Source organism: Nematolebias whitei, chromosome 8, assembly GCF_014905685.2.
Source record: "Nematolebias whitei isolate Nwh7 chromosome 8, NemWhi1, whole genome shotgun sequence".
NCBI lineage: Eukaryota > Metazoa > Chordata > Actinopteri > Cyprinodontiformes > Rivulidae > Nematolebias > Nematolebias whitei.
In genome coordinates this window covers 6,594,093-6,605,537 of record NC_056505.1, presented here as the reverse complement: position 1 = coordinate 6,605,537, position 11,445 = coordinate 6,594,093, and the positions used below count along the sequence as shown (strand labels likewise).

Below are 11,445 nucleotides of genomic sequence, written 5' to 3'. Positions count from 1 at the left end.
GGGTAAAAGATGAAAGTGGGTAAAAGATGAAAGCGGGTAAAAGATGAAAGTGGGTAAAAGATGAAAGTGGGTAAAAGATGGGTACAAAGTGAGTCGAGGTAGACAGCTAAATAATGTGCACGGCCAAGAATGCAGCTTTGCACCTGAAACACTGATTTTTCAAAAACTGTGCTCCAAACCTGGCCACACAGCTCGTTGGTTACAAACATGCAGAATTTAGTGGAACAGCAACAGAAGCTCCTTTTGAGTCACTAACAGTCACAGTCCAGTGAGACACCACCGTCACCTGGAGCCTTTAGTTAACACCAGCGATAAGGTCTAACTCATCAAACCGGTTTGTCCCACTTTTGTTCCCATACCTACTTATAATTGTCAAAGTCTTGTCTTCAATTTGTTCCGCACGTTGCAATTTAAGTGTCTGCGTTTTTCTCATAACACGCAAAAGTGCGACGAGGAAACTGGTCTATGTGGGTGTTTTTGTGTTGTGAGCTAATTTATCTGTCAAAAAAAAAAAAAGTCAGGTTGTGTGGTTTGCTGCCTCTGCGGTGTTGCATGGCTTGTGCTCATGTGACGTGTGTAAGAGGCTCAGTGAGGTAAAGAACTAAAAAATAAAATAAATGATGAACATCTGGTCCAGTGTTACCAGATGTGCATTAACGCTCTCTAAGCCCTGCAGTTTGAGGAGTTAAATTGTTGGATTTTAACTCCACAGTGACCCCATGACCCGTCTGCAAAGCTCTTTTCTTTGTCTTTTCTTACAGAGATTAGCAGAAACTTTAATCAATTTCTTTAATGTTTTCAATGTGTTTGCATCTTGTGTTGTCTGTAAACAACTCATTAACTTTTGGAGAAAACCAAATTCAAGATGGCCACCAAAACTAATCGACTTTATCAAACATAAAAATGCAGATAAATCATCATTTTTTTAACAGATACTGAGGTAAAATTTGATGTGGCAGTAGCTGAGTCTTTTATATTTAAGATGAATTTATATAAAAATGAGACTCAATAACACTTGAAGGACATCATAGAGGATATCTAACCTGGCAGTTCTTACAAAGACAAACAACTAAACAAGCTCAGATTATTAATACAAACTACAGATATATTTTTGCTACATGGGTTGATAATTATTTATATTTTAAGCGTGACCTTGATTTGAGTTATGAGCTTAACTGGATCAGGTTTTCGTTTCATAATCCTGGTTTCTTCAGTGAGAGGGAATACCAGTTGGAGTGGTCTGGGTTAAGTTTTCCTGATGGTTCTCGACTTTTTGACGGCTCTCCGAACAAAGACCTGTGTTGTGACGTGTTGCATCATCAGCATCGTCACAAAACGAAATAAAACAAATCATTGTTGTCAGTTTCTTTCTGTTTTAAAATATATCTTACTGAAATGTGAGAAACATGCGGCTACATTGCAAATATAAAAAACACATGAAAAGACTTGTGTGATCCGGAGATTATGATCTCATTGGATTATTTGCAGCTGAAACAAAATATTAATTAAGACAGGCTAACATTAATTAAAACCACCTGGATTTAATTTATATCAGTTGTTGCCTTAAATTCAACCTAGTTTCATCTGATTTAGTTGTTAACTAAGTCACGCCGACACTAAACGCCATCCTTTCCAGAAAGGTTTAAGAAGATTGAGCTACATGTGGGGTCCTCAGCAGCTGAGATATCTCACAGAGGAAAACTACGACAAGAAGATAACACCCCCCCCCCCCCCCCCCCCACCACCACCACCACCACCATAATGACTGTTTAGGAGCAAAGACCAAGACATGGAGTAGGAAATTAAGTGTGTGAAAGAGTAAGATAAAGACAACAGTGCGTAGTTTTCCCACCCTGTGAGATTTTGGAGCTCATGTACATGTACACAAACTGAATCCATCCGAGGAGCAAAGGCCGTGCTCGTGATCTGCCTTGATGGATTTTATGGAGCGCAGAGACAGTTCTCAGGTGGAAGTGAGATCAATTTAAAGCTCAGCGTTCCTTTAAACAATGCACATCGCCTACCGCCTTCCGTACCAGAGATTTAAACTGAACTCTTACGATGAAGCTGGAGTTGTAGCCGTTTTGGTCAAACTCGTTATGCACGACCTCGTGAAGCACCGGAGCTTGAAGGATCACTGCTACCACCACACCAAATTTAGCTCAATATCTGTGAAACCTGATTCAGTTACAGAAATGTTTGCGTTGGCTGATGTTAATAATAAAATTCATAGTTTTCTGCACGCACATCATCATGGGTAGGGGGTCAGGGGTTACATAAACAAACCCACGTAGCTGTTAGAGCTGACATACACGACCGCGTTTCTCCCATTTATCGGTCCAGTTATTAACGTTTCTGGCAGAGAAAACACTGGATGAGGTGAAATGTTGGCGTGTCGATGCACTGAAGACGTTTTACGATCAAGGGGTCTGAAATACAGCAAAATGAGGACGGAGGACTGGCATCCTGAGTGTATGCTGCCTGTGTTATGAAGCTTTTCATACAAATATAACTTAATAACAATATATACCATAATTGCCGCCGTACACGTTGCATCGCCATATAAGTCGCATCAGTCCAAATATGTCTAATAAAGTGGAAAAAGCATAAATACGTTGCTTCGCCGTATAAGTCTCATCTATTACGCGTCACCGCTGACAACCTGGAAATGTGCGCCGGTGTTGTGCCAAAAATCTAATGGCTGCCAAATGGCGGCTGCGGGAGCATGCACAGGAGAACTTTAACAAGAATTTAACAAGATTAACACTTAAAAACAATTATTTGTTTGCTCGAAATGATAGCAAAGGTGTGTCTCAGTTGAACTTTTCCTTAATAAATGCACTTTGACGCCCAGGCGAAATGCAGCTAATTAGACTTTTGCTCCAGGATTTCCGGAGCGAGACGAAGGTGGCTTTGTATGGCAAGCCAAGTGTGTCATTAATAGCCACTTTTATCTATTAATGAGACACTTGGCTTGCCATATTAGTCGAGGGCCCTCTAGTGGCTGAAAATGGTAGTGTTCAATATTTTCCATGTCAGAATGAATTAATTCGTCAGATCTCAGACAAAAATTGGTTTATAAATATGGGGGGGGAACATAAATATGTCACTTTGCTGTATAAGTTGCAGACATGTTAATTTATGCAAAAAAATGTGACTTAAACTGCAAAAAATATGGTATTCTCAACTATGGCAACAAAAATGCAACCAAATCATGCTGAAAAAGGAGCATGGCTAAAAATATATGAAAAATCTTGGTTCTGATCTTAAAGGAACGTTTAACACGGACCAGTTTCGAGCAAATAAATTAGGTTTGTATAACGACGTAAATTTACCTGCTGAATGTGTCAAATTCCTGGAAATGTTAAGTGACGCACACACTCCCAACTATGAAATTGTGATATTATTAGTTGTGACGGCCGTCCTTTATTAGACTGACCCAAAAAGTTACTCCTTTGCAGATTCAATGATTCCTCTCAGAGTTTCATTAAACCGAGATGAGTGGTTCAGGAGATATTTTGCTAACAGACAAGGTTGACACCAACGGTTAACGCCAAAGTTTAAGGAAAAACTTGGCACATTTGATCGTGCTCTGAATGTGTTGGTGAAAACGCTCAGCTACTACCACACCAAGTTTTGGCTCAACGTTTGTAAAATAACTTCATTATATGTGTTTTGTGCTGATTGGCCGTGGCGGCCATCTTTAATTAGGTTAACTCCAAAAGTTGATCAGTTGTAGATGAACATCCAGTGATGAAACGTTAACATGCAGTGTTTATCTACCCACATGACGTGAATTTATATTAAAGAACCAAAATCAGTCGTCGGGTTTTATCAGACTGATTTCACTTTTATCATATCTTTATTTTGGTTTAATTTAACGTCTGACTAGTTTCTGTCTCGTTTTGACTACATTTATAAGTCTCATTAAAAAAAAATCACTCTGAGGCTCTTAACGAGTGCGTACCTGCAGGATGAGGATGAAGTAGTCGACGGGCTTCCCTCTCTGGTAGATGTAGTGATGAGACGATCGCTTGTCGTTCTCGTTGAACTTGATCTCCTGGATGACGTCGGGGTGCCGTAAAATTCGGAGCAGCACCTTATCTGAGATCTGAGTCATGTTGAACAAGCACACCTCTGCAGGAAGAGAGAAAATAAATAAAGAAAAATATCAAAACAATTTGTAATAAAAGCCACTCTCTCGTTTAACTGCTGTAAATATTTGTTTGAGCTCCGCTCTGACTGAAGCATCTTTTCCACCAGAGAACATCTGATTCAATATTTACATTAATTAATTAAAGGCGGTGAACGTGCACGAGTAACGAGCTAATTTTATGGTGAAATAATAACATCATTTAAATCAACACAGAGAATAGATTAACCATTTATGAACCAAAGGAAAAACATTTTAAAATCGAGCGCGACTGTTTTTGTTGTCTTAAAAGTCAGTTAGACGTTAAATCGTTTGTGATTATAAAAAGATTTTAAGCAAAAGCAGAAAACTATAAATCACACGTGAGCCAGAAACGGCCCTTTGTCCATCGACAACCTGACTCTCGATGTCAACAAAAACGAGAACAAAACAACCTGAAATGAATTAGACGATAATTTATTAAAGGAACTTAAGAAATGTTAAGACAAGTTATAAATTAGATTCTTAACGAGTTATAACAGAATGCTTGTTTTTATTAAAGTAGGCGTCACATAAAAAAAAAAAAAAAAAAGTTGTAACAGATAAAAACTTAAAAGTACTGCCGGTAAATGGTCAGAGTAATCAAAATACAAAGCATGAATTTTACTTTTACAGTTTTACTTGCAAGGGCAGACGTTCACAACTGATGTACAGAAGTTACACGCCCGGACACGACGATCTGCACCGGGCAGCGTGCGAGGTTTGCTTCTATAACCTTATCAGCTCTCGGCTCAGAGGCAGACACTGATGACCTCGGCCATCCAGCTGTACATGCAGGATCAAATCAGCTCCTCATTCAGCTTTCTCTGACAGAGAAAAGAACTCTACAGTAACTCAAACACACGGTTCATGGGCGGTTAACTTTCTCAGCCATAATAGTTATAAAACATCTATACAGTATATCTCGATGAAAAATCCTGACGGAGGGACAGATGGGGGACAATTTAGGGGACAAATTGACATTTCGTGTTGCTTAGACGATATACTGGAGCTTAGACAAGGCTATAACAAAGGTGTCACCTGTGACCTTTGACACAGTGACCTTGAAAGCAACAGTGCTCATCCTTGTCCCATCCACATGTGTAATTTGACATTTCTGTGTTGAAGGTTATTAAAAGAAGATGTCTAAATATACAGACGTTAGCACATTAAATGCACTGCTTGTAAACTTGTTGCAAAGATATCAAACTCAAAATGTGCAACAAATGTTTGCTACGTGTTGCTCTACAAGCAGAACGGAGCAAACCTTTACCGTATGTTTGCAGATATGATGGATAAATATGATGGATCCAGGTGGCACCACGAACCTTCAGTTCAGTTTGTGGTTCTTCAATCCCCTTCATTAAAAAAAGGCCCTCCAGTAAAAAAAAAAAAAAAAAAGATGCTCACCCCTGTAAGCGTTTTACTTTTTCAATTTTTAAAGTGACATCTCGGGGTGTGGTGTTTATGGCAATAAAACACTCTTCTCCTTCATTTTTTCCCAGCACGTTAGAAAAAGTTCAAGCCGACAGGATGAAATCTGAGAGCAGGGAAACGGTGGAACAAATCTTCTTAATAACAAATTGTGAAACCCTGCTCACTTTAGAGAGAAGGAACCTCCCTGCAGGAACAAAGCCGCCAACATTGAGCGTTACACAACAAACAGCTTTCCTCTCCTGCAGGTTGTTGTCTTCAGCCCTAACAGCTCGAATCGGGCAAACGTAGCTCGCAGTTCACCACCATGACTTTATGAAGGTGTTTTTCAACAAAACACATCAGCAAATTTAAACTGGACCTGTGAATATACAATAAATGATTGCTAAAGCTAAATCTGGACTTTCTAAATAAAACAAAGAGGTTAATAGATTGTGCATATTAAAGGTATTTTTAACAATACTTGCAGTAAAAATCTGTCTTTGCATTAATTTTGCACTTATAGTGAGGAGATCAAACCTGCAAACAAAACTGTTCAAAAACAGAATCATAAAAGTCTGATATTTTGTATTATTTATTTAAACATTGCTGATGATGCTAATTATTTTCATTTTAACCCATTAAAACAAGATATAATACATTCATTCAGAAAATGTTTGCAAGCTTTTACCCATAAAGTCCATTTTAAATCATTTTAAAAGACACAAAACAATGATTTTATTAGAAACTTATCAATATTTGGGAAAACTTCAGCATTTATTATAACAGTCAAAGGTTTAGCCTCTCAAATTAAATGTATGTACTGAGATACTCAGGTTTAGGTGGAAAGTAAAATGAGAAATATTTTTACCATCATCGGGTTTTAGAAGGTTGGTTTTTTTACGTCTGAGTGCGTTACATCACAGGTTTAGACAATATATTTATTACAAAATACAAATAAATATATATTTTAAAGTAGCTGTAGTTTTCACCAATTTAAACACAAGAGCACAGATTTTCTTTAAACGGCCTAAAAACTGATAATATCATTTGAAAGATATAATAAGAATGCTTTTTAAAGTCTGACAAATAGGTGAAATAATACAGTAAGTACAAGTTAGACTTTAAATTAATGCCGACTGGAAGAAACCCACAGCAGGTTTGTTCGTCGGACTCCACGCTCACGCTTGTGATTTTGTCAGTGGTTCGACAGCAGGAACTTACTAAATGTTTTTTTAGTTTACACGGATTTCTCAACCCTCGTGAGGCAGACTGTCGCAATCAGTGTTCAGCCATAAGAGGCCCGGTCCACACCCACACTTGGAACAAAGAAGCAGAACAGCGTGCAAACAAAGACCTGTGCAGCGTGCACATGCACACATGTAACAAATGGCCAATGTTGGAATTCAAACGAGCTCCTGTCATTCTGGTTCACATATTAGGTCAGGCCCCGCCCACTGACTGTTTTAACGACGTTTAAGTTACTGAACAGCAACACTTTTATAACCGACTACACTCAACTGTTTTATCAAACTCATTAAAACTTGTTCAATAGAAGATAAAAAAATATTGTGCAATGTCTTTTTTAATTAATATTTGTCTGTTGTAGCTACATTAATTAGAGGCCTAGCATTTTTAAAACCCACGCACATCACCCGCCGCCTTTCATGCCCACATTTTTTAAACCGAGATGATTTTATGCTGTTCAACATTATATGAACAGGATGATCAGTTATGACGGGACTTTAGATTCTTTGGTAATTTATTTGTAAATAAAATATTGTCTTCTCTGGAAGAAAAAAAAAAAAGTCTTTTTGTGAAGGCAACAGTGCAGTTCATTTTTTCCAAAGATGCAAATACTACTGCCTCATTTAATAGAACATAAACATAATATCTGTTACAAACAGTGCTGGTCTTTCAGAACCAATATGGGAGTTTTTCTCTAAATGAATAAATAACAGCTCATTAAATACACAAAAATGAGCATAAAGCTCATTTTGGGAAAGCTTTATGAATTAGACAAATACGCAAAACTCTCAATTTTACAACAATGTTCAATCAGGTCATGTGGACGGTTTCTTTTTTTTTGCTGAGACGTTTCATCCTTCATCCAAAGGACTTCTTCAGTCCGTGGAGCCACAAACAAACTGGAGTCCCACAAGCAGCACACTCCCATAGTGGAATAAACCAGTTTGCTGGTGATAAGATGGCTCTGTGTCGTGGCTTTGTGAAGTTTGTGGCTCCTCGGACTGATGAAGTCCTTTGGATGAAAGACGAAACCTATCTGAAAACAAAAAACAAAAAAAAACATCCAGATGACCTGACTGAACATTGTTGGATTATTATCTGGATTACTGAGCATGAACTTTGGGGTCTAAATTGTGCACTTAATCGCTGGAAACAGCGTTTCGTTAAACTGCATCCACTCGTTCATTGAATGTCTTGAAATAGACAAACACGTGCACAGGTGATTAAATTCTTGCTCTTCTTTCATAGTAGGGATGGGCAGTGATTTTCAAATAACCGAATTCTAGTTAAAACAGTCAAATTTAAAGACTTGTGACTGCTGCAGCTTTACCTTTAAAAACCCAACTCACAGTCTCAGTTTATTTTAAACGTATTATAAAAGTGTAAACCATGATCACTGGTGAGCTCAGCTTTACTACCTGAATCTCCTTTCACAATGACACACTTTACCAGTGAAAATAAAAGAATATAAACATCCCCAGCAGGATGCAGCGCACTTCTCTGTACCTGAAGCCTTTGCTTACTTAAAGGGTTTTCAGCTGAAGGACAAAATGGGACAGGACGGGAGAACGTGGGTGTTAAATATTCAAAGAAAAATGAATTTTCGCCAACAAAATTTGAAAAGTAATTTTGCTTGATGCCCGTCTCTAAGCAGCAGGTGATAAATGCCAACGATGCTGCAGATGCTGTAGCCGGTACGTCACACAAGCAGATGATGCATAGGTGGAGGAAGTGCTACGTCATGCCATGTGCAGCCAGCTGTTTCAGGACAGATCAGCTAACACACCAACGGGCAGACTGCAACGTGTTCTCCAGTGAACGGCCGACCACAGTCTGTGGCGCAGACTGAAATAGATCCTCTGTAAGTAAATAGCTTCAAACCTCCTCAGTGCTGTACGAGCCTGTTTGTAGTCATCTGACAGGTGGGAGGACAAAATCCATCATTTACAGACAACATGTGAGCTTTGTGTACACTTTGCTAACAGATTAGAAACACGGAACGCCCAATACGTTCTGCGTGAAACGAAGCTGAGCCCACCTGTAGCCAGGAAGCGATGAGCGACCAGCAGCAGCTGAGGAGAGATCTTCACCTTCGACTCGCTCTCGTGTTTAAACGCAGAAAAGTCTCTTTTGTTCTTGTTGTGCGCCACTTTTTTCCTGTTGCGATTATCGGCTGGGAAACGAAACAACACACAGCAGGCAAGACATTTATGAAAAACTTTGATGCAATTCTTATCAACAAGCAGATAAACAGTTGTTTAAAAGCTGTTTAGAGCTTTAACGACCTACAAACGCCTGAAACATTTGGAGCATATCAAACCAATAGAGAGATAAACTATAAAGAACAAATGTAAGATATGAAATAGTCAATTTTATTCTAAACAGCCCTATTTGCTAACAAAGGTAGAACAAACTTATTAGTTTTATTACAGTACAGTAGTCCCTCGTTTATCGCGGGGGAGCCGTACCCTGAAGCCCCGCGATAAGTGAAAAACTGCAACGTAGGAATAGTAGTACAAGTAGTAAGTAGTAGTATATTTTATTAATCATATATTTGTATATAAAGGCGTTTTAAACCCTTACCACACTCTTGCAACATTCTAAACAATGTCTCTAAACGCTCTCACAGAGTGTCATGATTTCAGCTCCCTGCCTCGTCGTCTCTTCGCCACCTGCAGCGCTATTGGCCACGCCCACTCCTCCGCTCTGCACGGAGAACAGCTGATCAGCTGCAGCAGGAAGTTTATCCTGCAGTACGGGCTGCACAAAGGTGCAAATAAATAATAAAATAATTTATTTTAAATAAAAATTCCACGCAGCTCGTGCGGCTCATCCATCAATCAGCCAAATGTGTCATGTGTCCAATCTTATTTTGAAAAAGCGCGATAGAGCGAGTCCGCGATAAACGAACCGCGAAGTAGCGAGGGACTGCTGTACTGTACATTCGACTCAAGCCACTCCTCATTTATTTAAATTTTGCTTTTGCTTCAAGCCAGACCTTAATTTTAAAGTAGATTTGATCAAGTTTCCCAAAATTTCTGGATTTTTGGGAGATTGCAGCTTCATTTTGTTTATGTTTCCATATTCCTGATGCATGAAATCTTGACATATTAGCATTCGTTGCAGTGAGTCGTAACAACGTCTAAGGAACTTGAAAAGTAAATAAAACAAACATTCAAAGATTTGTTCTTAAAATGCAAAAACAAAATCAGCAAAGACCTGATATAAGACCTGACAGATCCGTCATCCCGTGGCTGGTCTTCCAGCTCATAGCGCGTTAGGACTCACTTTGTGCAAATATTCATTTAAGCCTGTTAAGTTTGGATGTCCGAGGTAAAAAGAATGAAACGACAAAACAAATTGTCAGTTTAACTGATACTTTGTCTGCCAGTTGTGTTCAGACAGAAACAGGTTCACTTGTGCAGAGGTATGAATAAATTGCAAACAGGTACGTTAGGTGCAAGTTTTGAAAAAGTCACCAGTCCTCTGATATTTGATGGCAAAAGTTGCCGTACATCAATGCCAGCCAATACTTTTGTGCATGCACAAACTTTTCTATGCATGCCGACGTGCTGCTGATAAGTTAGGAATAAGTTACAGGTATGCAACAGGTAAGTTATGCACGAGTTCACACACATTACATATAAGTTACTCATAAGTTGACATACCTCAGAAACCATGTGGGCAACTGTGTAGAGTAACTTATTTCTAACGTTTCAGTTTCTAATATGTTAAATATAAATTATATATTTGTTCAACTCATTAGCGATACGGTGCGTCTACGTCCAAGAGGCTTCCAGTTGATTTTTTTATTCCATCTTCAGAGTTTTGGACAAAAATTTTAATATGCCGGCACAAATGATCCAAAACGTTCTGGTGCGACGGGGCCTTCCAGTTGGGTCCTTTGTTTGGAGCTTGAACGAATTAGAGTTATGTTGTTTTATTAACATGCAAACAAACAAAAAAGCTTTGAAAATTATTAGGTACAGGGAATGAAATCAATAATATCCAAAGAAAACTTTTAAAGATTATCATAAAAAACTGGAAAATATCTGCTCGGGGCTAATTCGAAAGGATTAGAAGAAACTCTGGCTCCTTCAAAACAAAACATGAAGCAAATAAGAGACGGCTGAAGACGCACGCGTCACAAAAAAGCACTCAAAACTTACTGTAAAGGTCCGATTCGTCCAGAATCTCTGACTTAATTATCTCCTCGATTACATCTTCGAGGGTGACCAACCCCAACACTTCATAGAACGGATCTCCCTCCCCCTCGTTGTTCACCTTCTGAACGATGGCCAGGTGGGACTTTCCTAAACGGGACAATAAATAAATAAATCTGTTAAGAGCTTCTGTCCATCCATGCACAGGACCTCCGTAAACAAACGGTACACAAGGAAAAGAAAGCTGGGGGCTAAATGTCATATCACAAACATCTAATCTAAATTGATGAAAGAACAAAGAGACACAGCTGGAATGTATGAAACGTAAAATTGACATTTAATTAAAACCATTTGTGGATCTCAAGCAGCAGGTGCAGTAAAATCATAAAGCGGCTTTTCAACGAGCTGAGTGAAGCTGACACCCCACCCACTTCCAAAATTAAAGCAACT

At 38.8% G+C, this 11,445-nt stretch overlaps 1 protein-coding gene across 1 annotated transcript in view; it reads right to left on the bottom strand.

Moving 5' to 3' along the window:
* LOC119413802 (metal transporter CNNM4) overlaps window positions 1-11,445 on the bottom strand; it is a 50,456-nt gene that overhangs the window by 17,030 nt on the left and 21,981 nt on the right. Inside the window, exons 2-4 of the mRNA XM_037680865.1 lie at window positions 11,002-11,145; window positions 8,871-9,005; window positions 3,968-4,137 (exon numbers count right to left, since the gene is read on the bottom strand). Of these exons, the coding sequence (XP_037536793.1) occupies window positions 3,968-4,137; window positions 8,871-9,005; window positions 11,002-11,145 (449 nt within the window). The remainder of the gene's footprint in view (window positions 1-3,967; window positions 4,138-8,870; window positions 9,006-11,001; window positions 11,146-11,445) is intronic.